Source organism: Salvelinus namaycush, chromosome 4, assembly GCF_016432855.1.
Source record: "Salvelinus namaycush isolate Seneca chromosome 4, SaNama_1.0, whole genome shotgun sequence".
In the NCBI taxonomy this organism is placed as follows: domain Eukaryota; kingdom Metazoa; phylum Chordata; class Actinopteri; order Salmoniformes; family Salmonidae; genus Salvelinus; species Salvelinus namaycush.
This window is the reverse complement of record NC_052310.1, coordinates 17,058,004-17,085,090: the sequence shown is the minus strand read 5'-3', so window position 1 is coordinate 17,085,090 and position 27,087 is coordinate 17,058,004. Positions and strand designations below refer to the sequence as shown.

General features: G+C 42.0%; 3 protein-coding genes across 3 annotated transcripts in view; 2 read left to right on the top strand and 1 right to left on the bottom strand.

Moving 5' to 3' along the window:
• The first annotated feature begins 86 nt into the window (after nt 1–86).
• On the top strand, nt 87–7,553 carry LOC120046238 (protein FAM234A-like). The gene is made up of 12 exons (XM_038991302.1): nt 87–212; nt 911–1,204; nt 1,427–1,537; nt 2,201–2,383; nt 2,717–2,841; nt 3,098–3,230; nt 3,504–3,636; nt 3,852–3,995; nt 4,774–4,855; nt 4,991–5,143; nt 5,411–5,513; nt 5,803–7,553. The coding sequence occupies exons 2-12, from the start codon at nt 946–948 to the stop codon at nt 6,012–6,014; spliced, it is 1,638 nt and encodes a 545-aa protein (XP_038847230.1). The 5' UTR covers nt 87–212; nt 911–945; the 3' UTR covers nt 6,015–7,553.
• Nucleotides 7,554–12,509: 4,956 nt separating this feature from the next.
• Nucleotides 12,510–16,014, top strand: LOC120046237 (cytochrome c oxidase subunit 6B1). The gene is made up of 4 exons (XM_038991300.1): nt 12,510–12,840; nt 14,520–14,633; nt 15,015–15,115; nt 15,777–16,014. The coding sequence occupies exons 2-4, from the start codon at nt 14,528–14,530 to the stop codon at nt 15,828–15,830; spliced, it is 261 nt and encodes an 86-aa protein (XP_038847228.1). The 5' UTR covers nt 12,510–12,840; nt 14,520–14,527; the 3' UTR covers nt 15,831–16,014.
• Nucleotides 15,782–27,087, bottom strand: part of LOC120046236 (katanin-interacting protein-like) — a 29,433-nt gene continuing 18,127 nt past the window's right edge. The window contains exons 20-28 of the mRNA XM_038991299.1: nt 26,594–26,759; nt 26,055–26,245; nt 22,460–22,524; nt 22,032–22,142; nt 19,921–20,153; nt 19,384–19,544; nt 18,534–18,619; nt 18,107–18,158; nt 15,782–17,492 (exon numbers count right to left, since the gene is read on the bottom strand). Coding sequence (XP_038847227.1) covers nt 17,471–17,492; nt 18,107–18,158; nt 18,534–18,619; nt 19,384–19,544; nt 19,921–20,153; nt 22,032–22,142; nt 22,460–22,524; nt 26,055–26,245; nt 26,594–26,759 — 1,087 coding nt within the window. The 3' untranslated portion in view covers nt 15,782–17,470. The remainder of the gene's footprint in view (nt 17,493–18,106; nt 18,159–18,533; nt 18,620–19,383; nt 19,545–19,920; nt 20,154–22,031; nt 22,143–22,459; nt 22,525–26,054; nt 26,246–26,593; nt 26,760–27,087) is intronic.

Here is a 27,087-nt window from a genome sequence, read left to right as displayed (position 1 = left end):
GGTGCACGCAATCGGGGATCCTTGGGATGTCCCTATCCCCATTGAAGCTGAAACGTAAAATGGGTAAGGTTGGGTCGTCCCAATGATCCCAGATTGCAATGACTATTTCACGATAGCTAGTAGGGCCTGTCAAGGTGTGAATTGTTTACGCAGGTGAAGTTGGATTGACAGTTCTCGATCAAACAAAGACACGGACAGAAGTAGCTTCTAAAGTAAGATAAAAAATAAATCAACTACTTGAAATAAATTAGACATTTATTTAAGGGCTCGTAGTTGAATGGTGAACCTATCTAGATAGTTAGCTAACTAGTCTAGTCTGAGAGAATGCCAACGAATAGGTTTTGAGCCTGTAACGCGTTATCTAACGGTAGCTACTATGGCTAGCTATGCTAACTAGCTAGTAATCTAAGCTAGCTAGCTAGCTAGAAGTTGTGGTATCTTGACCAGGCTTTCAATGAAATTAACATGTTATACATTATTACCGCAGCCAAATAACGCTAGCTAATTCTTAATCTAGGTTACCCAGAAGTAAAATTCTCTCGCGAAAGTTTATTTGACTGTTTCATCTGTCCACGACAATATGTTCATGAGAGATTAGTTAGTTCTTTGTTTGCGGAAGTGGTGAATCCAGAACCCAAACGGAGTCAGGGTGTATAGTTAGAATTAAACACTGAAATTGTACCTCGGGATACATTGGTAGCTAGCTAGCTAGCTAAGGTCATGGGTTAAGCATGTTATTGTTTTGTTCAGAAATTTCTGGAGGCAAACTTGAAAATGTTTGGAGTGAGATGGTGCGAGTGTGCAAATGGCTGGAGTCCCACAGGCAGACAGGAATACATTTGTTACTGTGTCAGTGCTGAGGGGGCAGTACAGGTTTGTGTCCTTTCCACCACATTTTCTCTGTGTTTAGGTCTGTTCGGGCTATGACACATTGCTGAAGAGATAATGGAGCCAACAGACCATGCCACAGAAGCCGACCCCCTGAAGAGGGAGGAGGATGGGGTTGAGGGCGGTGGAACGGCACCACCAGCGCAGACCAAGAAGAAGAGTTTGGGTCTGGCCAAGTTGTCCCACTGGAGGACGGCTGCCTTCTTCCTCTCCCTCTTCCTCTGCCTCATCATCGTCTTCGCCTTCTCTTTCATCATCCCCTGTCCCGTCCGTCCGCAATACCTCACCTTCTGGAACCGCACCTTCCCCCAAGCAGGTGAGGAAGAGATACAGTGACACAATAGACCAGAGAAGGCCAGTTAAGAAGTTATTTAACCCCTGTGTTTTGCACTATGGACTGGATGAAAAAGTCTCAATCTCCATGAAAATAGCATTTAGTACAGGACCAGGTTATAACTGTCTGTGAAAACAACCCTAGATGTACTGTTTGTTTCTTTACCCAAAAGGTTACATTTACTTCCTTTCCTTTCTCTCACAGCCACCTATGATTTCCTGGCCATTGAGGATGCAAGCAAAGACAAAGTGATGGATGTGTTGTTTGTCCTGAAGGCCCAGGAGGGCAGTCAGAACATTAGTTGTTTTGCTGAAGGTACTAGGAATACAGGTCTTACAGCAAATGCTTCATGCTTTGTCTTGCTAAAGGCCCATGGCAGTCAAAGTTATGTTTTCCCTGTGTTTAAGTATTATATTGTAGATAGCTGATGAAACTAACACTGTAAAAGGTTGAACAAATATTGTGTTATTTCCTGATAGCTTCAGGTTTAAAATACAATCTACACAGGACCTTCTAATCAGCAGGTTTGGGTGGGAGTTTCAGCTTTCCATGGTGACATCCCCATTCTATAAAATAACTTTCTGGGAGTGAACAGAATGTTTTATATCAGAATTCTTGCCTGAGTTTTTTTAAAGAAAAAATATTTTTTCACATTTGAATGGAAATCTATAACAGTTAGGTACTTAGTTGTTACTTAGAAATAATTTGATATTCATAAAAATGGCTGCATTGGGCATTTAAGAATAATAATGAGGAGTATGTAGCTGCTTTTGTAGAATGGTTTCATTGAGATTCCAATAAAAGTAGAGGCTGCCAGCCAAAGATTCCCAGAAGACAAGCTAAAGTCCCCTCAATACAGAGATACTGTTTAATAATTCCTACTGTAATTGTTCTAACCAATATATTGTCTGCTGTGTCATTGTAAAATCTGTAGCTTGGCTGTGTCTGTGAGATTCACGTGTGCTGTATGACTTCCAGGTCTGGACACACCTTGTGTGTTTGTGTCGGCGGTAGCAGGGACCAACGGGGAGACTCTGTGGGAGCGGCCCTTGGCCCCTGAGTTCCACTGGGCCCAGTGTGGTCTGGACGGCCTTGGAGAAACCAACAGGGGCTGCCTGCTGTCCCACTCCAACCAGCTCACTGCCATCGACAAATACACTGGTGAGTGACTCCGATTCACGACTCTCTCGTTTACTCACCTCTCTCTCTACTATCTCACTAACAACACCTGAGCAGGAACGTATAGTCATGTTTTCACACCTTTTCCACCACAATGGTGGTTGAACGTCACACTTCAAGTATTCATGCTTTCTCTCCTAACGCCTTTCGTAAATCGCAAATATGTGCCTGCTTATCCCTCTAATGTATGATAGTTTGGTCTGTGTCTCGTCACTATTTTGTAACCTGACTCACTTCGAAGAAAACGTTCATGATTTCTGATGGAGGGGGGTTGTAGCTGTGAGTGAATTCTGAATACTTGGTATTTCTGTACAGGAGTGGTGACGTGGGCGCGGCTCCAGCCTTCCAACCTGAGGAGTACCTTACCTGTCCTCAGTGTCTCAGACCTGGATGGGGACGGGGTAAGCGACGTGGCTCTGGTGGCGCCCAGCCCAACGCAGGTAAACCTCAGAGGCGTCCTCGATGTCTCAGTTTAGTCGCACTCACCAGCTGTGTTCCGTATGACGACCGCTCAGACTAGAGGATGCGATATTACAGGATTTTCACTGTTTCCGTTTTATACCTTTGCTTTAAAACACAGGAAAATAATGCATGAGAAAATGTGTGCTTCACACATGAAATGGCAACCTCTGTGCCAGTACCTTTCAACAGAAGACCTCAAGACAGTTTGTTCTATTGTTATTCGTTGCGCTCTAGACACAGCTGGTGATCCTCTCAGGGAAGACCGGTGTCCAGATTGGCTCAGAGGTGGTTCTTGACACCGCTGAGTGTGCCATGCATCTCCTCCATTCCACAGGGAAAGGCTCCAACTATGTACTGCTCCAGAAAGGTGAGCAAGCCATTTGCCAAAGCCTGCTAGTGCGCTCATTTATAGATCTGTTGTCAATAATTCACTGACCAAACTATTGATCTCATAACATTCTATGTGATAGAACACATTGATTTCAGTCCTACTGTATGTGACCTTGTCCAACGGTCAGTGAGCTATCCCAGTACATTGATTTAAGGGTCCTATATGGCCAGTTGGCTAGAGCCCACAGCATATTGATGTCAGTGTATTGTTATAGGACTGTTGTCACTGCCCTTTGTCCCCTCTCCCCAGACTCGGGGTTGTATGGCCTGGCCCTGTGGAGGATTGCAGCCCAGGCTAAGGCAGGCATGGAAAAAGGCCTCAAGAAGGACAAGCACTGGGAGCGCAAAGCCAATGACTCCTCTGGCCTTGTATCAATCTATGAGTAAGCTGGAGCAGCAGCTAGACGCTAATACACAATTCTCACAATGCCTCAAAATGTCACAGCTTGGGGTAAAACACAACACCAAAATACCAAACGTCTAGTGGTTAAATTATTATTTCTCATGTCTTATGTTCAATAACCTGGACCATAGACTGAAATTAATTGCTCATGCTAACATGGAGTCTTTCCTTTTGACGGCCGTTCCTCCCCTGCAGGTCTGGGTCATTGAGATACGTGTTAAGGATAGGGAAGGCAGAGGGTCCCTCCAACCTGCTACTGGTCACTGGGGGTAGTGTGGTGCTGATAGATGGCGACAGTCTGAACTTACTGTGGAGAGTCAACACCAGCACAGTCCTCAGGTAAAAATAAAACGTCATCACCCTACACACTGGTTAGTTAGTTAACATTGTCATGTAGCGTACTCTACACAGTTTTGAATGGTCATATCATAACTAACAACCTCCTCGTATTCATTAACATTTGTAATAAATTGCCACGCTCTGAAGTGTGTGTGTGTGTGTGTGACGACAACTATGATAACCAAGGTATTTGGGCCAATGTCGTGTACTGACTGGGAGGGTTTTAAGTACAGTACCAGTCAAAAGTTTGTCTGGTACTCATTCAAGGGTTTTTCTTTATTTTTACTATTTTCTACATTGTAGAATAATAGTGAAGACATCAAAACGATGAAATAACACATATGGAATTATGTAGTAACCAAAAAAGTGTTAAACAAATCAAAATATATTTTATATTCTTCAAAGTAGCCACCCTTTGCCTTGATGACAGCTTTGCACACTATTGGCATTCTCTCAACCAGCTTCATGAAGTAGTTACCTGAAATGCATTTCAATTAACAGTCACGTGCATTCCAGGTGACTACCTCATGAAGCTGGTTGAGAGAAGGCCAAGAGTGTGCAAAGCTGTCATCAAGGCAAAGGGTGGCTACTTTGAAGAATATAAAATATATTTTGATTTGTTTAACACTTTTTTGGTTACTACATAATTCCATATGTGTTATTTCATCGTTTTGATGTCTTCACTATTATTCTACAATGTATAAAATCAAGAAAAACCCTTGAATGAGTAGGTGTGTCAACTTTTGACTGGTACTGTACGTTTCTCCTCTCCACTCAGCGAGCCTTCTTTTGGCCACTTCAACAAAGATGGCACACTCGACATAGTGATCGAGGAGGACATTGGCAACCGCATTAAAAGGGTATGTGGGGACCAGCTTGGAAGCAATAGAAGAGACTCAATTTACCTGCTTGGTATTTCATCCCTTTTTGTTTTTCCACTCCTAGCTGCATTTACATTGAATGTGACATCTACCCCTGCTCTGTGTGCATTGTAGGTGGTGATCCTGGACGGAAACACTGGAGGTACAGTGTGGGAGGTCAACCTACTGGCCAGCCCCAACTCACCCAAGCCAGCCTCAGTCAACACCATCAACTCCTTCTCTGTGTTCATGTTCTGGGGGCTGATGCCCTCTGAGGCCAACGCTACAGTGAGTACAATGACTCTATGAGAACGGATCATTCACTGATCTTCATCTCGTTACATCTTCCTCTGTGTTCACGGAACCTTAGCCTGAGAATCTGAAGGCTTGCGTTAGCTTCCCGAGTTAATGCCTAGGATTCAGCTCAGTGGGCTAGCACAGGCTTGTGGCATGCAGAATACCCGGGTTCGAACCCAGGTTGATCCCATTCACATCTGTCATAGTGGTGCTGTTTAGACACGCTGACCTGTTTCTAAAGGAATGCTTTCCTACCAGAGGGATTTGAGTGAGGAGCGGCGCTCCTACATGCTGTATCCCCACTACTCCACAGTTCTCCTGGAGAAGAGCAACGTCATGGACCACATCATCGCATTTAAAGGTGAGCTACATGATTGAGCGAAACAATGTCATTATGCGGGACCGGTGAACCGTCTCAATAGCTCGGCTGTCTGAAAACGTTATTACCGCACCGCCTTCTCAGGGAGGAGGGACCTTGGATCTTTTCCTCCAATGCGCTTTGTGAGGAATTGAGAGGAAAAAGGACTTGGGATGCAAGGATTTGACATCTAGTAACGTTTTCAGACAGCCCTAGTCTACTGTACTTGAGGATAATGACTATTCTCTAAGTCTACATGACTTGTTGTCCATGTGTTTTCTGCCTGTCCTAGCCACCCTGTTGGAGCGGGGGCGCCACGCCTGCTACATCATGTTGACGGGGCCCGAGGGGGAGGGGACCGAGGGGACGGTGGACCTTAGCAAGCGCAAACTGAAACAGGACGTCACCGACAGCCGGGTCCTCCGCCTGGGCTCCATAAGCAGCAAAGACACTAACGAGGAAATCAAAGAGGCCTTCCAGAGACTGCGTTTCAGCGATGAGTGACAGGCCACTGTTACCATGACAACATTGCTGCTGATATCGAAACTGTGTTACAATAGATATGACAACCGTTACTGCTGACAATCAACCAACTGTGTAGCTATGGTTACCTTAAAGCTGACTACTAAACCTTCTTCTGCTGACCTTGTATTCCGACTGTCCCATCATGACAATCAGATTAATTTAGCTCAGTTTTCTTAGTATGGAAATAGGCACAGTAGCGGCAGACTTGGCTTTGGGTCTATGCAACCAATAACTGCACTAATCACAGAAAACTGCCAGGGCATACCAACCAGGCAATATGGTATTATGAGGTACTGTATCTGAATTAATTTATGCACAACTAGTAGGCTACCGTGTGGGATAGTTTTTAGAAACCTTTGCTGTAGTAACTTCAGCCTCTGTAAAGGTGGCTAAAGTGACTAAGCATTTATGTTATGCAACAAAAAGAGGCACTAAAAGCCCCAAAGAGCTGCATGGGCAACCCTGTGGTTAGTGGAAATATCTTAAGAGTACTGCTTCCATATAAAATTACAAGTCATAGCCTTATATTGTAGCCAGAGGTACTGTGGTAGATGACAATCAGATGAAACTAGTAGCAGGTACAGTACTATTCCAAGTTGCTGTAAATTAGGGTATTTTTAAATGCACATTGACAGAGCTGTAGGCCCTGTATGAGGGACTCAAGCCTTGAAAGTTGAACGTTTCTGGTGATCTGTGTTGACGTTCAAATCAGGCAAAAGATGACGGGAAAAGGAAAGCTTCAGAAAATTCTTATGGGCTACCCCCCCCCCCCATCTCTTAAAAAAATATATATATGCTTTAAAGTGATCTTGTATGGGAATGAGGGTTTAATAGTTTGCCTTATACATGAATATATTGAACCTTCTTTTTGAGATTATTTTTCCTTCTCATTTGACTTATCTATTCATCTCTAAAAACATTTTTTTCCAGATCTGCGCGAGCCGACACCCGCATAGCTGTTGTTTTTGCGGTGTTGGAGGAGGAACTTGGGGTTCTATTCAATCCGTATCACAGAAGTTCAGCTTTGCAGCGTGATTGAAATGTAAAGGCATGTTCGTGCTTTAGCGGAAACTGCATTCACGGTAAGCGCTACATGTCGGCTCAATCGGAAATGACCTTTACATTTCTATCGCTGAATCTGCAACTAGAAATAACTATTGGTTTTCTGGTTCGTTAAAGAGCTAAACGTATATATGTTTTTGTTGTGTTAATAAGTTAGACCATGCCCATTTCAAGCTTATCTTTCAAAAAAAAAGTTACATCAGAATATTTAGCTAAGTTAGCTGGCTAACTCATTGATCCTATTTTGTAGTATACCCCCCCAGCTCTCGAAGTCCCTGACTTAAATCACAACTTGCTGTGTAGTTGCGTATCAGCCAGATTAGGTGGAACTGCATGAGCCGTCAAATCCGCAAACTGCTCCAAGCATAACTGGTGCCACATTCAAAACAACTGGGAACTTGGAAATGGCCAACTTCAGTGCATTCAAAACAACTGAACTCGTAAAAAAAAAAAAAACAAGCTCAGACTGGGGGAAAATTGATTTGAATGGTCATTCAGCTCTGAATTTCAACTCGGGAACTCTGGCCTCATTCTAGAGCTCTGACTTTCTGACCTAAAGATCACTGAAGTCATGATTTGACCTCTTATTTTTTCCAAGTTCCCAGTTGTTTTGAACACAGCATGGGAACTCTGGAAAAATACGAGGTCAAATCATGATGTCTGCAGTGGTGGAAAAGGTGCTCAATTGTCATACTTGAGTAAAAGTTAAGATACCTTAATAGAAAATGACTCAAGAAAAAGTGAGTCACCCAGTAAAATATTAATTGAGTAAAAGTATCTGGTTTTAAATGTACAGTAGTTGAAAAAGTACTCAATTGTCATAAGTAAAAGTTGTACATACATTTTTTTATATTAAGCAAACCCGATATCACAATTTTATTGTTTTTTAAAATTATGTACAATCAGGGGAACACTCCAACACTCATAATTTACAAACGCAGTATTTGTGTTTTGTGAGTTCACCAGATCAGAGGCAGTAGGGATGACAATGCGTTGTATTGATAGGTGCTTGAGTTGGACCATAATGCTGTCCAGCATGAGCATTCTTAATGTAAAGAGTAGGCTACTTTTGGGTGTCTGGGAAAATGTATGAGAGTAAAAACAAAGTACTGTACATATTTTCTTTAGGAATGTAGGGGAGTAAAAGATGTCAAAATAGTAAAGTACAGATAGCCCCAAAAAACGACTTATGTAGTACTTCAAAGTATTTTATATTTTGTTACTTTACACCACTGGATGTCGGTGATATCCAGGTCGTAAAGTCAGACCTCTAGAAAGGGGCCGAGTTCCCGACTTGAAATTCCGAGTTGGATGACCGTTCAAAATTATTTTTCCCAGTCAGAGCAAAAAAAAATGTGAGTTCCCAGTTGTCTTGGACGCAACATATACCTATAGCGGACATTGGCTAAAGCATAAATCATAGTCCACAGACGCGATAGTCCTGCTTCCCATTATCCGCTTGGGGACGTACAGCTCGAACGAGCACCTCCCCACAATGCCCAACCAACGCGTCTCCCTGTATGTGTCTTCTATTCATTAGAATGTGTTGACCACTAGGTTTTATGGGTATTGTGACTCATACTGTGTGGCACTCTATTGGCTGCATGGAAAGGGAGTCGCATTAAAACAAATCCCATGCAGCATTGTTTGCCAGTTCGAACACTGGAGTGTGATGTGTAACGTACACCTTGATTAGGCTGATGAATCCTCATTATTTTGTTTAATGATTTTCAATTTTAGTATCATTATTTCTATATATAGACTCTTTGTTGTTCTGAACTTTAAAGCTGCAATATGTAATTTTTTGGGTGATACAACTCACCTTTCTTAATTTGGTCATCCTCAATGAAAGCAAGTCTACATTTACATTTACATTTAAGTCATTTAGTCTAAGAAGCAGTAGATTCATTCTATATGCGATATTTATATGCTTCCCGTTCTTAAATTTCGTTTTTGCGTGTTCTACTTTTGGTGTAGTACACCAGCTTCAAACAGTTGAAAATATATTTCACCGCGGTTTAGATGATGCAATGATTCTCCACGCTGTACTTGCTTGTTTTGTTACATGAACTAAAATGAGGCTCTAGGTGAATTAAGAATTTTAGCAACCAGGAAATGGCGGAGTGATTTCTGCATATTGTACCTTTGACACGAGTGGGATGTTTGTGGCTTCATGACAAATCACAAGAGAACTTGCAGTTGGATTTGAAATCTCCAGCTCAGTTACACCGTCAAAACGTAATCTATTGGGGTGTCTGCTATTGCCGGTTAATGCTTGATCTGATTTGAATCTAGGCCTAAATTATGTTGCAATTTGAAATATTATAAATTGAATTAGAAAAAGTACTTCATGAATGAAGCTGTGTTATGGTGGCAAGCGAGTTTGAAAACAGGATACATATTAGTCGTTACTATACACAATGACAGTGTATAGTTTGGTCTATAGCATAATCATTTACTCATGTTAAAGAAAGGGAAGTACGGAATTGTAACAGCAAATCCACTAATCTACATGGGTTGACTAGGGGTCGTTCACATCTCACTAGGGCCAGCTTTATTACTTCATCAATGGGCGCATTCGAGTGGATCACTTTTTTCAAGGCGTTGACTAACGCCTTTCAAAGTGTGTTGCATTATGGGTATAAAATGGTCAGACTTGCGACTACAACAACCAAACGTCACGCACTTTCGACTGCAGTCGACTGTAAATATCTGCAGTTTCTCTGCAAAACCAAAGCTTTGTGGGAGACAACCTTTTTCTGTTTTCTTGGAAGCAAAAGGCACTACATACTTATAAATGGTTGATGTGGCCACCTATCATTGGTTATTATCAATGCATGTTTACTTTTCTGGGTGGATGACTATTTAGCATTTAAATACATTTTTATTCTTACAATTGAATTACATAGGCATATACATGTGATCCAAATTTCTAGCATAAATAAATTAAATATCCTACTCGTGACAATATACCTAATGTATTTATCTAGATCTTACTGTAATGTTGTCCAATGTTATAGCCTACAATTTGTCTTGTCTGCAATATTGCTTTCACCAAACAAATTCAAATGTCTTGATCATCTATTAAATGTGTTAATAAAATGGAATACACTGAACAAAAAAATAAACGTAAAGTGTTGGTCCCATGTTACATGAGCTGAAATAGAAAATCAAATTTTCCTTACACACAAAAAGTGTATTTCTCATGTTGTGCACAAATTTGTTTACATCTTCGTTAGTGAGCATTTCTCCTTTGCCAAAAGAATTTAATGTTAATTTCTCTACCATAAGCTGTCTCCAACATTGTTTTGGAGAATTTGGCAGTACGTCCAACCGGCCTCACAACCGCAGACCACGTGTAACCACGCCAGCCCAGGACCTCCACGCCAGCCCAGGACCTCCACATCTGGGTTCTTCACCTGCGGAATAGTCTGAGGGGAGTGGGGTGCTGAGAAGTATTTCTGTCTGTAATAAAGCCATATTATGGGAAACAACTCATTCTGATTGGCTGGGCCTGGCTGCCAAGTGGGTGGGCCTATTCCCTCCAAGGCCCACCCATCGCTGCACCCCTGCCCAGTCATTGGAAATCCATAGATTAGGGCCTAATGAATTTATTTAAATTGACTAATTTCCTTATATGAACTGTAACTCAGTAAAATCTTTGACATTGTTGGTGTTTATATTTTTTGTTCAGTAAACATATTGTAGACTACACATGGGTTATTGTAGGGGATTTCTACACTAGCAATTTTAGAGGCTTAAATCTGTGTCTGGGAAACTCATAGCCAGTATGAGAGATGATGTACATGTATAGTCTAATCTGTTTCTGTACAGTGAGTGTTTTGTCCTTCATGTGATTGAATGAAAGTATGTTAATTACATGCTTACTGACAAAAGCAACGTAAACGTTGAAAATGAATGAACTCCAGCCTGTAGTGATGCTGACATGCAATCAATTACCACACACTAAGAATCTTTATGGACTCCATCTAATCCGACCTGTTACAATTCACAAATACTAATGAGGAAGGTACAAATAATGGCAATCAACAGAGCATATCCCATATGCTGCAAAAACACATATGTTCTCATTCTAGTAGCGTATGCATTCCCCACCTGGTTATATATTGAGAAAACCATCACAAAAATACAAAACAAGTTAGAAAGAGCTTGCCAAGTGGGTGGGCCTATTTCCTCATGACTTGCATTTCCTCTAATTTCCTGTTGATCATGTTCAGCTTCATGTAGGAGAAGTGGAATTTTGACAATAATCCACAATAACAAAGGTGAATGCCATGTCTGCAAGAACAGCACTTGTCTGACTTGCATATGTACCTCCCCCGAATTTACTCCTCGAATTCCGTCTACAGTCGGCTAACCACTCAAACGCGCCCAATGATATACCTATAACTGTAGGCTATAGTTTCCGCACTGAGCAGAATAATCTTTACGCATGGTGCTGGGAGGGAGAACGAGCGCTCACGTCTCACCCGGGTTGTGTCTGTTGGCATGATGTTTCCCCATGACTTGCATTGGGTATAGGCATTTGGATACAAATATCCGATCCTTTTTGAGGAGGAGAATGTAACATCTTTCCTCGCGGAGTTTTAGACCGAATCCTACATTCGACATTATGTTGCATTCTATTTATTATTATTCAACCTTTATTTAACCAGGCAAGTCAGTTTAGAACAAATTCTTATTTACAATGACGGCGTACCCCGGCCAAACCCGGACGACGCTGGGCCAATTGTGCGCCGCCCTATGGGACTCCCAATCACGGCCGGATGTGATGCAGCCTGGATTCGAACCAATGCCTCTTGCATTGAGATGCAGCGCCTTAGACCGCTGCGCCACTCGGGTCTAGAGCAGACTCGTCCAGAAAAGGGAAAGTTCAATGTCTGAAGAGGTGGAGACTGTTGCGCAGTGACGGTTGTCTCGGCGTTTGTTTGAAAATTATCTTTATAGTGTAAGAAAAAAGAAAAAGGTTTGTATATGGTTATTGTTTTACAAACCGACAGACCGATTAAACCAGCTCAGACATACGAATGATAGCGCGCATGTGTTGATGGATGTCTGTCCATCTATATCCATCGATTGATCAATAGGCGCATCTGAATAGCAGCAATTGTAACTTTAACTTGGCAATGGATTTGCATCCATTCCATGTCCCAAAATGGTACCCAAATACAGCTGCCTAAAATTCAACTCATTCAACCTAGCCTATCTTCATTAAATTCATTCACCAAAAGTTATCAGTGTAACATACGGTACAGATTACAGTTATTATTTACAAATACAAACTTTTTTCTGTCTTATCTAACCTATTTTGGCATAAGGCCAGGCCTATATCAATTATCTACTAGTAACAGGCGGACAGAATTCCTGTTAAACTGCCACTTCCTCAACTGCAAAATGTAGGCTATCATGTTTTGCCATACACCTATAATATCACACAAATGATGGCAATTACCATATTTTGGGTCAAATTAAAGGTTTCCAGTGATTTATCCTTAGTTGTATGTGATCGATCTTGCACATGATTAAACTATCTCAGTCATTCCACTGTGACCTGCGTCCGCCATACCGTTTTGATAGGACTGCACGGCTACAACATCCACAAGACCAGCGCGCGCGCAAGGGCGCACTCCAGTCATCAGCCAAGGGAACCTACGCGTGGTGTTCGGGTATCATCATCGTTAGTACAATAGTCACTTTGAACAACGCAGCACTTGCCACAAAGGTAAATATTTGTTACATTTTTAGTATAAGCCTAAATAAAAATCTGCCTATATTAGGCCTACACCATATTTTATGCAACACGAATATAGTGTTTTAAGGTGGGAAGGTTCTGAAAATGAAACCATGAGCAAACAAGTCGATCATTAGCCTAGTTATTTTATTTCCTCATTTGCTTGCGAGTGACTTATTTATCGTATACAACACTCTCAATTAACAGACAAAAAAACGTAATTAGGACTAATTCATATTGATTAAGAAGGCTACTTCTTAGATATGGGTGATTATGCTTAAGAACATTAAGAACATTGTATTGGCGTTCCTATTAGTCTATTGTATTTCTGTATTATTGTACCTAAATACCAATTCGTCTAATTAAGTTCTGTAATGTAGAAAAGTGGCCATTGTATTAGGCTTGTGGCGCCCCACTTCTATCCTCAGTGGCAACATTTGGTCTGTAACCACAGAAATGCTTATTGGTACTTTTCCTTAAAAATCGACACTTAGGTCGTAGACAATTGAAATTAGACTATTTTGTCTGTAGTGTAGCCTAAACATAGCCTCATCATACCTGCTAAGGAGCTTTTTAGTCACCTTCACTCAGGGCCGGCCTTTGCCTTTTGGGGGCCCTAAGCGAGATTTGGTTGGGGGGGGCACCTCGTGAAAAAACATTTTAGTGGCCCCCCCTCTTGACGATAAAGAGAAACATTTAAGTTTTAAAGTACATTTCCTGCAATTCTACACATTTTGCCATGGGGCGGAGAGAGAACATTTTGCAATTGTATAACAATTTTCATGCAATTCTACTGAATTTCAATTCTACAAATTTTGCCATGGGCCAGAGAGAAACATTTAGCAGTTTTACAGCGAATTTCCTGAAATTATACACATTTTGCTATGGGGCGGACAGAACATGTAAAAATTTTATAACACATTTCATGCAATTCTACTCATTTTGCCATGGGGCAGAGACATTTTGTTCTTTAGTTTTACAGCTAACTTCCTGCAATCCTACCTATTTTGCCATCGGGTGGAGAGAACTTTTTGCAGTTTTAAAGCTAATTTCCTGCAATTCCAAACATTTTGCCATGACTTATGCAATGTTAATATGCTATCTGAGTGAGAATGATGAACAAAATCAAAATGGGCCCCCTGGAGGTCAGGGCCCATAGACACGTGCCCTGCGTGTCCGGTTGGTTTTCGGCCATGATTACTACAAGTTTAGATAGCTGGCTAAACTAACTACCAATCAAAAAATTGTCAGCTGACATGGCCAATTGAGTGACTGTTAGTGACTGACATAACAAGAGAAAAACTGCTGATGCACAACCACATTTCGAAATTGCACCTGCTATATTCTATTATTCTTACTCTCAGTAAGGTGAGAACATGACTGAGTTGCCAAAAATGTATAATAAACACACACACACACACACACACACACACACACACACACACACACGTATAATATATAGTGTGTGTGTGTGTGTACGTACATACATACATATATTTCTATATATTTTTTGGTCGGGGCCCCCTAGCTGGCGGGAGCCCTAAGCAACTGCTTATGTCGCTTATGCCTGGGGTCGGCCCTGCCTTCAATTGATAGCGTCATTGTAGGCTTTTGACAGAGGTTATTCCATTTTCTTGCATCCTCCTCATTCAAGCATGTTTTCCCGACAGAACTAAAAATGGCAGAGGATATTGCGACTAAGCTCCAGAACTACCGCACTGCTCCCTTCGATGCCAGATTCCCCAATCAAAATCAGACAAGGAACTGCTTCTACAACTATCTGGGTAAGTCTGGACTCCAAGGTCAAAGTCTAGGACTCTGGTCCTGTAGTCATACCAGTCACGTAGGCAAGTACAGATAAATCCTTTATTTATCCAGTGCTTTTCTTAATTGTGAATGTGTTTAGTGTGTGCCAATTCATTTTGTGGACAGAACCATGTCCTTGTGGAAAACGTCTATTTTAGAATGTGTGTCAAAAAGGTGATTCATTTACCTGGTAAAATAAGGGTTCAAATTAAAGACCCTGACCGTAACCTTTTTAGAGGACTGTAATCCAATTTTTTATATTTACACAAGAGCACTGACAAGACCACAACCCTTTCCCCGAACTCATTGACGTGCACATTTTTCCCCTAACATCCCCATTGTTGTCGCTATATTTATAGATTATCATCGCTGCCAAAAATCCCTGGACGCCAAAGGAGTCGACACTGCCCCGTGTGACTGGTATAAGAGGGTCTACAAATCACTGTGCCCCATTTCCTGGGTAATGCTTTTAAGATATTATTTCATTAGCTAAAAGTCCTTAAGTGAATTGGAAAGGATTTCTGAAGTAGACTTACAGTATTGATAACACAATCTGTGGGTTGACTGACTGGTCTATAAGTACATTGAGGTCATGTGTCCATTGCTCATCCTGTTACACATTTCTCTTCACTTAAAAAGCAAAACAACAGGCTACTATAGTACATAGTGTGATTTGCTACACTTAACTGAATTTCAAGCATGGCTTTTTTATTTTTTATTAAAGAGGTTACTGGGTTCAAAGGGTTATAGACATCATTTGAAGGGGGGGTCTGTCTTCAACTATTGCTGGTACAACAGACAGTAAGCATTATTGGAGAAAAAAGCTCTGGCCTTATTCAATTAGCCCTATTCTGAGCTATACATGACTCCGGCCTTATCAAGTCAAGCAAATAGTGGCCATAAAAAGGCAAACTCTTTAGTCAGCAGAGTTAATATTCAAACATGATTCCTCTCAGAGTTCATTGACCTTTCGCAAAATGAGATACTGTATTACTATACCCAATCCAAATCTAATAAAAATCATGCAGGATAATTGGTCTGTTACAACTACGTCAACATGTAGAGGTTTTAACCGATCTGGTCTGTCAAGTAAATGTTTATTTTACTCGTTTGTCCCCCAGATCCAGAAATGGGACGACCAGAGGGAGCAGGGGACCTTCCCAGGGAAAATTTGAATGGCATCTCCAAAGAAGTGTACTTCATGGCAATATGTTTGTATGAGTAGGACTCCAGGTCGGTCGTCCACTACTCCTCTGGAATGTGAGCAGAGTATAACTGAATACCGTAGTCATTCCTTATCAAAGAGAATAATTGTGTTGCAGATTCTGCATTAAAGTGTCTTGGGTGATATTTATCAAACTGAAGAGTCCATATATTTTCTGGGGGCATTGAAGAGAAGTAGCATTACATGACATCAAGACTCACTCTGTCACTTGTTTTAAAAGGATTTCATTTTATTTATTCAAATAAAATACACTTATTTGAACAAGATTAAAAAAATAATAAAAATATTTCAACACGGAATGTCACACTTAACAGTAATAACACCGTCACTCAAAGCATGACTGAGGTGCAGTGTGAAGCCTGTACCCACAGACTGACATTTTAAAATCAAATACATAAAACTGCATTTAAAAAAACAACAACATGTAACTCCTCTATCATATACAAGAGTATTTAGTAAGAAATAGGCTATATTGTGGCTCAATGAAGCAGCAAATTCTTTAAAAAATACAAGGGTCTACCTTTTTAAATTTGTAACCGAAGCCACAACTGTGGTAACTTGTCCATGCAACAAAATACTACTGGGTATAAGGTATACCACGCCAACTATAGATTATAATCAAACATTCAAGATAAAACAAGATTTCAGCAAAGATCCATCCCTTTGTAAAGATCACATTTTACCTATTTGAGGTATGTTTTCAGTGTTTGCATACTAAATATTTCTCGTTACATATGGTTACATATTCTTAGGTGTTTTTCCAACTAAAGGCCAAAATGTTGTTTACACAATAATGTATATCTTGATAATATATCTAAACTTTTGGAAATAACAATATTTTAGCCTACAACTACAACTATCGCTACAAGTGGGTGTCTCAAATAACTGTTTTCATATCAAACAACTTCAATAAAGGTCACTTAGTTTGCAAACATGTCTTTGTAATACATAGTGTTGAACGTCTATAGTTTCACCGATATATTACTTAATCAAAAATATTATATATTAAGGATTGCAAAATGTATATCTAAGCAAGTGTACTGTTTTTGTGTTAAGCAAATGCAGCGGCCTAGGATGGCTTAAAACTGCTTAAAACTGTATCCGACCTATTGCTTTAATGTGACCAATACTCAGTACCGATGCCTGATTCTACTTTATGCAACAGGCAGTCAGTCATATTATCCACCATGCGTTATAAAACCTTTCAAAGGTTAAACCTCCATCCGACACCACAGACACCTAGAAAAATCATTCGACTGTGAGATATTAGACTAGAGAAAATATGAACTGGTTAACTGCATAGCATTCAGATGGGGTTGGTGCACATTGCAGGTGCATTACTCAATTGTCATGTGTTATGCCACTAGGCTAGGGGCTATTAAAACTAGGCTTTTCATCAACACAACTCAACACAACACATAAAATGTAGGATCTGGATCCCATCTATTAAGAGCGTACTTGTTGCCACGGAGTTCATCTTTGAGTAGCTCTGCACCACGAGCGGCAGGTGAACGCAGCACAACATCAAGAGGGGCAGCGACAGACAGGAGTAGTAACATCACCAGGCACAAAGATGGCCGACATAGCAGCCTAATATAGGTTCACTCTGACACTGTGAAAAGGACAATCACAACTGGAGTTACTACAAAAAGGTTGGACGTGTGTGACGCAGTACTGACGTAGTACTACACGGGTACTATACATATGATGTAGTACTACACAGTTATTATGTGATGTAGTACTACTACACAGGGACTACTAATCGGATGTAACGTTAGCACTACACAAGTACTATACATCTGATGTAGTACTACAAAGGTACTATTAATCTGATATAGTATTACACAGGTACTATACATCTGTAGGAGTCTAGAGAGATCAGAGTGACAAGACAACCAATCCAACCAGAAAGTGGAAGGCCAACCCTGTGTGCGGATGGACACAAACCCAATGTGTTCTGTACAAGCCTCTTCAAAAGTAGACCCACCCCACACACAAGAGCTGTCACTAGGCAACACTATAGTTCAATGACTGATGGAAGACAATGGGAGTTGTTTTCTTTTCGGCTGGTCAAGGCTTTGTGTTAAAAGTCCCCAGAGTGGGATAGTGCAGATAGTCAGTAAACCCTCATCCCTTCATTACTGTTCCCTACAATTAACCAGTGAGACACCAACCACCATCTCTCTTTCTGATCGTCTGCCTGTCAGTCCGTCTGTCTGTCAGTACCTCCTTTTCCCCAGCTTTCCAGTGTCTGTCATGCAGGTTTTAGGCCGAAGCGCTGCAAGATGGGAAACCAAATATGGTTTTGGTTAATTATAGTGTCCAAAAAAGTTAAGGTTTGTTCACACACAAAAATAGATAAAACATCAGAAATTCCAAGTTCTTTAAAAAATATATATTTTCTCCCCTTGCATTTCAGCAGGCAGGGGGGACATTCACACAGATGTTTTGTTGTATTTTGTATGTTTAAAAGACACCAAAATATCTGGGTCAATAATAGTGTAGAAATATCACCTCTAACAATATTGATAATGTAACAAGGTAGTTATAGCTTTTTGTTTAATTTGCTTCTCACTGTTTATTGTATTACACGTGGTATTTTAAAATGTATATTTACTGAACAAAGAAATTCTGACTGAATTGCATTGGCTACCTGGATCAGCTGTTTGTTTCTTCTTGTTGTGATGGACTATCTGATTCTCATTGGTCATCTTCACATCTTGGTCCTCCACATAGTTGCTGCAAAACAAAACAAGGAGGGGAAAAGAAACCAGTTTAATTTCTGCCTGTGCATCATCTGGCCAGGTATATGAAAGGCTAGAGCACAGGAGCCGCGGAGGACACAAAATGGAGGACGGACAGACAAGCAAGCTTGAAGCTCCAAGTCTTATGTCCTACAAAGAAGCTACAGAGAGGTGGAGTGACAAGGGACCAGGAGGTCTGTTGGAACTTGAAGGACTTGGCATCACAAGCGAAGCTGTGGGTTGGAGGTTGGGATGACTGGGGTGACTTGGGGATATGAACGCAACCTGAGGGAGGGCTGACTGACACAAGGCCAATCTGGGACTCTGTTACTCACTGTTTCAGATTGTGATGTCTGCTACTACTGCGGGGGCTGGAGTAGAGAGAGCACATCTCCGTTTAACAAAGAAAAAGACTTCAGTGCCAATCATTCACTGATAGAACTAATAGGAATGTCCGTCCTTGTAAAGACATGACAGCTCCTCCAATATCCTACAGTCTCCTTCCATTTGAAACAACTCGTTTAAAATCTAATTTATCACATGCTTCGTTAACAACATATGAATATGGTAAATTACTTCACATACTCTGCCACTATGAACACGTTGACAGCAGCTGGACAGAAGAACCAATAAGCATGTGTGCAAATTGTTGGCCAAGCAGCCAAACCAATCTGCACCTGTGTGAATTTTGATGGACAGGCAGCAGAGCAAATAATTCGCTTATATCAGGTTACAGCAGCCAATCCCATGCTGGGTTACCTGATTACAGTGTTCCTTTCACGGTGGGCGATGCGGGCGTTGTCGGTGAAGAGGATAGTGTGGTAGGGCAACACCGGGTCACAGGTGGGCAGGATGCCCCGCGCCGCCTGGCTCACGCTGTCCAAGACGCCGTTATAAACCAAGAGGTCATCGACTAACAGCTACACAAAGGAAGACACAAAGGAAGACACAAGGAAGGCTAACAGGCGTCCATTACGCTACCCACGGGAGACTGTGGGAAGCATAGTGGAGGAACTCTCGTGTCTTTTCAAGAACAGACGTTCCTATCTAACAGTAAGTCATTCATTTATTCGCTTTGATTTTCACCCAGAAAGTTAAACAGAGAACATATTATTGTTTACATAAAATATCTAGGGAAGTTAATAGTAAGATTAATAATAGTACTTTATTAGTCCATTGTTGTCAGAAATGAGTCCTAAATTCCCAAGAGTCCCAAGTCCTAAATTCTGGATCTCTCTGATGAACATGGTCAGTGTTACCGTACTAAGTAGGAGAGAGAACAGAAGACTGACTTACCCCAAACTCCTTTACCCCCCTCTGTGGTGTCTTGGAGTAGTTCCACAGTTTGATCATGGACACGGTCACTGGCTGGTCAAATATGAGATACACGCGATTCACCAGTCCGGGGAGCACCGGTGCTAGCCACATGTGTCTGCCATCATGAGTGCCATCTACCAGCTTATCTGGAGTCCTCACATCACCGTTCACACTGTCCAGGACATTCACACTGTCTGGGAACGCAGCAATATCTAGGAGAAGCACTGTTAAAGAATGGACTACTATGGCTTTACTCCTGCCATTTATATTTCCTCCACTAGAGGACTCCCTTTAATTATTTCAGGGTATATATTTTGTTTGGGATTTCACCAAACTTGGTCCTGGCTTGGGTTCCTACTTTATGGCCAAGCTGCAAAATCAAAATTGGCTATATTGTAGACATTTATGAAAATAAAAAAAATCTCTTTTTGGTGTTCATTTAAGGTTAGGGTTAAGCGTGAGGTTATCAGTGTGGTTAAGGTTAGGTCTAAAATCAGAATTTAAGAAGATAAATTGGAGAACTAGGCAGGGTTTTCGACTTTGCAAGTTGGCCAGATAGTGACGACATTACAGGGAGAGCAGGCTTTCGTTCCACCCTAGCACTAAACAAACCGGATTCAACTAATCAGGTGTTTTAATGCTGGGCTATAACGAAAGCTTATACACCCTGTGGATTTCCAGGACCAGGGTTGGTGACCAGTCTCAGGCCAGACTCGAGGTATCACGCTAGCTACCCTACATGACCAAAAGTATGTGGACACCTGTTCGTTGAACATCTTATTCCAAAATGATGGGTATTAATATGGAGTTGGTGCCCCCTTTGCCGCTATAACAGCCTCCACTCTTCTGGGAAGGCTTTCCACTAGATGTTGGAACATTGCTGCGGGGACTTGCTTCCATTCAGCCATAAGAGCGTTAGTGAGGTCGGACACTGATGTTGGGCGATTAGGCCTGGCTCGCAGTCGGCGTTCCAATTCAACCCAAAGGTGTTCGTTGGAGTTGAGGTCAGTCAAGTTTGACTGGCTCTGTACAGGCCAGTCAAGTTCTTCCACACCGATCTCGACAAATAATTTCTGTATGGACCTCTCTCTGTCCACAGGGGCATTGTAATACTGAAACAGGAAAGGGCCTTCCCCAAATTGTTGCCACAAAGTTGGAAGCACAGAATTGTCTAAAATGTCATTGTATGCTGTATCATTAAGATTTCCCTTCACTGGAACTAAGGGGCCTAGCCCGAACCATGTAAAGCAGCCCCAGACCATTATTCCTTATCGACCAAACTTTACAGTTGGCACTATGCATTGGGGCAGGTAGCGTTATCCTGGCATCCGCCAAACCCACACAGATTTGTCTGTCGGACTGTCAGATGGTGAAGCATGATTTTTCACTCCAGAGAACGCGTTTCCACTGCTCCATAGTCCAATGGCGGCGAGCTTTACACCACTGCAGCGGAGGCTTGGCATTGTGCATGATGATTTCAGGATTATGTGCGAGCTGCTCGGCCATGGAAACCCATTTCATGAAGCTCCCAACGAACAGTTATTGTGCTGACGTTGCTTCCAGAGGCAGTTTGGAACTCGGTAGTGAGTGTTGCAACCGAAGACAGACGATTTTTAAGTGCTTCTGCACTCGGTGGTCCCGTACTGTGAGCTTGTGTGGCCTACCACTTCGCGGCTGAACCGTTGTTACTCCTAGACGTTTCCACTTCACAGCATCAAGGCAGAAATTCAACGAACTGACTTGTTGTAAAGGTGGCATCCTATGACGGTGCCCCGTTGAAAGTCACGGAGGTCTTCAGTAAGGCCATTCTACTGCCAATGTTTGTCTATGGAGATTGCATGGCTGTGTGCTCGATTTTATACACCTGTCAGAAACGGGGGTGGCTGAAATAGCCAAATCCACTAATTTGAAGGGGTGTCCACATACTTTTGTATATAGTGAAGCTCAGCCAGTCAGGTCTAGTGAGACTAGCGACCACCAAGTGCAGATTGCAGCAGTGATGGTTCTCAGTATATGTGTGTGTGTATGTGTGTGTGTGTGTGTGTGTGTGTGTGTGTGTGTGTGTGGTGTTTACATTGTAGGTAGGATACTGTTGTCACTGAGGGGGATCTTCTCATCGTTCTGGTCATAGATCTCCAGGCCGTTCATACCGATGTAGTAGGGGTCACCCCAGGTGGTCAGCAGCTGCAGCTGGAAGATGACTGGTGGGTCAAGGGTTAAGGAAGAGCGACGTGGAGCCATGTACACACTCAGGCCTTTGGCAGTCATCAAGTAATTTAGTGATTGTCCAGATCACAGTATCCCAGCAGGCAAAACTGATTGGAATGACATTTACGAAAAGCAAAACAATAATAATATATATTTGTCAATTTTATCCACTATAAGGTCAATTCTATCCACTGGTCGCATTATTTCTGCATGTCCATGTAAGGGGACTATGTAAGGTGACATGTTATGTTAGTAAAGGCATACTGTATTCTGTGGGACTATTTCTTGTGAGCAGCAGGAGGAAGGATACATCCACAAGGCATGATGGGGGCCTCATAGTCCATGCTGGCTTGCTCCTGCCTTTTGGAACCAGCTCTGAAAACCACACAAGACACAAACCTTAAGATTATATCTCATATTGTATAGCAGTACTGTAGTTGAGAATATGAAATAGGCCGTGGCTAGTTTAAGCCCACGTTCCACCCTTCCCTCCGGAAACATATTTTTTAAAGGCAAGGATCCGGATCACGTTCTGCCCATGTGTTATTTCATGCACACATTCATATTTCTAACGTAGCTGCTGCTCCCCCCTCCCATCACGGTTCGTGATGATGATGTAGCCTATATCTCTGCCTCATATTTCTGAACAGCTGAGGTAAAAACCCTGAGGAGATTTGAACAAACATATATATTATGAAAGTTACAATCTTCTCTGTCGGTCTTTTGTAACAGATATCGCAGTTGCACAAGCAGGACTCAGTCCCTACACTTTGGACACATTTTGTGTAATCTTTATAGTTGCTGCCATATCGTAGTTACTGAAAAAGGAACACCTGTCCGCCTCCTGCGTAGCCAACGCTGATGAAAAATGAACATTCGATCGCTAATTAGACTGCGTGTCTGTGTCTTGCTATGTTCCACCTCTGAACATTCTAGGCAGCCGAGCGTGTATCCGGACAGGGTAGAAAGAGTCTTGACAATGGGCAAGTTCGTTTTGTGTCATCCGGTGCCATAGTTACGCCATATGTTGATATCGTGGCGAGAGTAAATAGCTGCATGTAACTCAGTGCCTAAGAAGAACATGAAATCACTAGACTGCCTGTCTGTGTCGTGCTCATGTCTGCAATACTGACAACAAAGTTTGTACGAACATGTCGATAATGTATTGTGTATAAAACATGCAAATAGCTGGGTCGAGAGTTTCAAGTTCCTTGGTGTCCACATCACCAACGAACTATCATGGTCCAAACATACCAAGACAGTCATGAAGAGGGCACGACAAAACCTTTTCCCTCTCAGGAGACTGAAAAGATTTGTCATGGGTCACCAGATCCTCAAAAGGTTCTACAGCTGTACCATCGAGAGCATCCTGACCGGTTGCATAACCTCCTGGTATGGCAACTGCTCGGCATCTGACCATAAGGCGCTACAGAGGGTAGTGCGAACGGCCCAGTACATCACTGGGGCCAAGCTTCCTGCCATCCAGGACCTATATAATAGGCGGTGTCAGAGGAAAGCCCATAAAATTGTCAGAGACTCCAGTCACCCAAGTTATAGACTGTTTTCTCTGATACCGCACGGGAAGCGGTACCGAAGCGCCAAGTCTAGGACCAAAAGGCTCCTCAACAGCTTCTACCCCCAAGCAATAAGACTGCTGAACAATTAATAAAATTGACCCCCCCCCCAGAACAGTTTTGTGTACAAAATGAAGTTTGCAGGCTACACCAGTGCAGTAGCGAACCGTCATTCAGGACAGGCCCACCTGTTTTGAGCCCCACCTGTTTAGCTACAAAAAAAACTAATAATAATGGAATTTATTTTTGTTGTTGTCTGTTTTTCATGTTATTTTAATACGTGTCACATATCAGTTTGCAAACAATGTAAAAAAAAAAAAAAAATCATTGAGTTAATAAATCTGCATACAAACATGGTGTATTTTCTGCTTTCTTGAGTAAGGCAACTCCAAAATGCAGGTGTTTCAGCCTAGCTCAGTGCTTTCTGTGATGGAGGGGCAGCCAGCGGAACATACAGAGCATAGGGGTTGGTAATGTTCTCTAGTTGCGCCGTGATTGGCTCAGTGTTCTGTCACTCAGGGGAACACTATGTCACCGCAAAATCAACGTGGAGAGTTCGAGAATTCAAGCTGCCATAGATTTACATTAGAAGTGCCCACCCAAGAAGACTCAAGGTCATTGGCCACAGATAAAATGACGTCAAATCACGTTATATCTACAGTAGCTTTGAATGGACTGATCATGTCAACATCATACTTTCAAGATCTTAGCAGTCATCATCATGAATCAAGTCGACAATCTACTGGCAAATCCTTTTCAATCCTTGTCATATGAAGAGAAATTATAGATTAAACGTATTGGTGCTCACCGGCCATTGGACATAAACATTACACAACAAGTTGGAAATGCAAATTCAATAATGAGTGGTTTGAAAGGAATCAGTGGCTAACTGCAAGCGTTGCAAAGCAATCACTAGCCTGCAATTCAGTGGAGAGGGTGTGTGGTCCAAGTCTGGGTTTAAGGGTCAATTTTCCAAGCTTAAAAGGATAAACATTCACATGAAACACCATGGGCCAGAAAAGGTTGAATACATTGGCCAGGCTGTCAATCCAGCATGGCTTCTTCTGTGTTCAAAAGAACTGGAAACTCGGAACTGGGAAATCTCAGACTTCAGTGAGTTCAAGACAACTGGGAACTCTGAAAAAAACGACCTCCGACTGGGAAAATACGTTATGAACGGGAATTCCAAGTCTGGAACTAGGGCCTCTTTCTAGAGGTCCAACCTGAAGATCACTGACGTCATGATTCAACCTTGTTTTTTCCCCCCCAGAGTTCCCATTTGTCTTGAATGCCGCATAAATCCAGAGAATGCCAGACATTGATGAAAAAGTTTGATGACAAAATTTGGCATGCAAAACATTTTTTTAGTTTTTTTTTGCCCAACTGAGATTTACATGCTAAAATTGCCACTGCACCAGTGACCAGACAAAAACGATCGAGGAGGGGGGAGTGGCAGCGAAGCACTCAGCACAGCAGCTACGTAGGCAGCAGAGTGGGCACTCAGCACAGCGGGCACTCAGCTCTGTAAAAAAACATCTGTATTTTTAGCCTGGGCAAATTGGGATACAGAAACTCTGTATCTGTAGCCACTCTATATGAATTATCATATGAATTCGTCATACTTTTGATACATGACTAAGTGTTTGGCACAGTGCGGATAATGGGCAGAATGCTGTTTTACGAGACGCTAAAGGCATCAGCACGCTTCAGTCCGGCTGGGCCGAACAGAACGAGTGTGCTTGAATACTCCCTTGAAAGACCTTCGCTTCAAAAACTAGTAAAAAAAAGCGCCAATAGTACTGTTTGTCCATTTTGAGGCGCCCTAGCCAGTATACACTTCCTCAAAATAGTCTGAATTCATCTAAGATAACTCAAGAAATCTGTCAAGATATTTTTCAATTAAAAATGTTAAACTGGTCGTCTCTCGTTGAATGACAACAAAGACTTTATTTTAGAATCTCCACTGTTAACCAATCACAGACGAAGGGGCGTAGACTTCAGCTCCGAAATTCGTCTCGCCTCCAGAAAAATGTTTGTGTGCCCGAACAGCCGAAAAAACCTTCACCGGAGTCCAAAACGAACAAAAACGTCACAAAATGTCATCATAATATAGGCACCAACTCTACCAAACTGTTTCGGCTGGGAAGCATGCGGACGTCTTAAAACAGACGTCTTACAACAACAGAGCCATTACTTTAAACACCTTCCTATTGGGAGGTGGCCTACAACTAGCCTGGTCCTAGATCTGTTTGTGCTGTTTTGCCAACTCTTTTGGTCATTGGCAAGACGGAACAAACAGATCTGGGATCAGACTAGCCTACAAGTACTCACTTCAGTGTGTAGGCCAAGTCCTCTGCTGTAGTCTTGCTGTTGACCAGGCCAGTGGAGGGCTTCTGGAGGAAGTCGATGAAGAGGATCTCCTGAGCAAAGTCAAAGTGACAGTTCCCTGGTCCCTTCCTGATGAGGAAGCCCTCTGCTGGAGAGATGAGTGTATTGTCCAGAGACACATGGATCACCTTCACCTGGAGAACACAGGAACAATACATGGGTGTCTTAACAAAATGTGGACCATGGTTAGAATTGTGTTTTTGTGGGGAAATAGGGATTCACCCCTTAAACAACATTCTCAGTCAAAATTCAGAGCTATTTAAAGATCTATGGCAGTTATTGCATATGTTGTATATGCACTCCTATGGGGCATCGTATAGATTTGTACAACTACAACGCACCGCACATTTAAATGACAACTTCGAAATGCAATGGCAACCTACAGGGCCCAGATATTTCAATTTCAATTGACACTTCCACCAGAATACTAAAAAGGCAGGAAGTTCTCCATCCCAGTGATTAAACAAGTGACTCTCTCTCACCCCTCTGTAGGAGTCCTCTGGGGTCTTGTTGTAGTTCCAGATGCGGAGGCCAGCCACCGTATGGGCCTTGTCAAAGTTGACTGTCAGGGTGTGGTGCTGGCCACAGAAGAACGGGATCAGCCACATGTGCTGGTCTTCAGTGGTGATGTTGTGGCCGTCAATGAGTCTGGACAGAGGAGAGAGAGAGAGAGAGACAGACACCTCACTGGTTATATACATGTCATTCTGCAGCATAACGGACATGAAAACCTAGTATTTATGAGACACTTTGTTATACTTGGGACACTTTAGACTGCTTCCTATCCTTGCAGTAGTGGTACGTGTTCACTTCAGTGTAAAGTGAACCTTAAACTTTTTTGTTTTTTGTTTTTACATTTTAGAAGAAAAAAAACCTTTTTCAAATACACAATTGTTCCATGCAAGGATATAGCATGATATTTGAAATACATAAAAAAAACGTTTACATTTCGTTTTGATGATGGTGCATTGAGCTG

Bases quoted from the DNA above. Each gene is read 5' to 3' on its own strand.
- LOC120046238 (XM_038991302.1), top strand. From the start codon at position 946: ATGGAGCCAACAGACCATGCCACAGAAGCCGACCCCCTGAAGAGGGAG. The intron at 2,842-3,097 runs GTAAACCTCAGA...GTTGCGCTCTAG, and splicing joins TGGCGCCCAGCCCAACGCAG to ACACAGCTGGTGATCCTCTC. The intron at 4,856-4,990 runs GTATGTGGGGAC...TGTGCATTGTAG, and splicing joins TTGGCAACCGCATTAAAAGG to GTGGTGATCCTGGACGGAAA.
- LOC120046237 (XM_038991300.1), top strand. From the start codon at position 14,528: ATGGCAGAGGATATTGCGACTAAGCTCCAGAACTACCGCACTGCTCCC. The intron at 14,634-15,014 runs GTAAGTCTGGAC...CTATATTTATAG, and splicing joins CTGCTTCTACAACTATCTGG to ATTATCATCGCTGCCAAAAA. The intron at 15,116-15,776 runs GTAATGCTTTTA...TTTGTCCCCCAG, and splicing joins CACTGTGCCCCATTTCCTGG to ATCCAGAAATGGGACGACCA.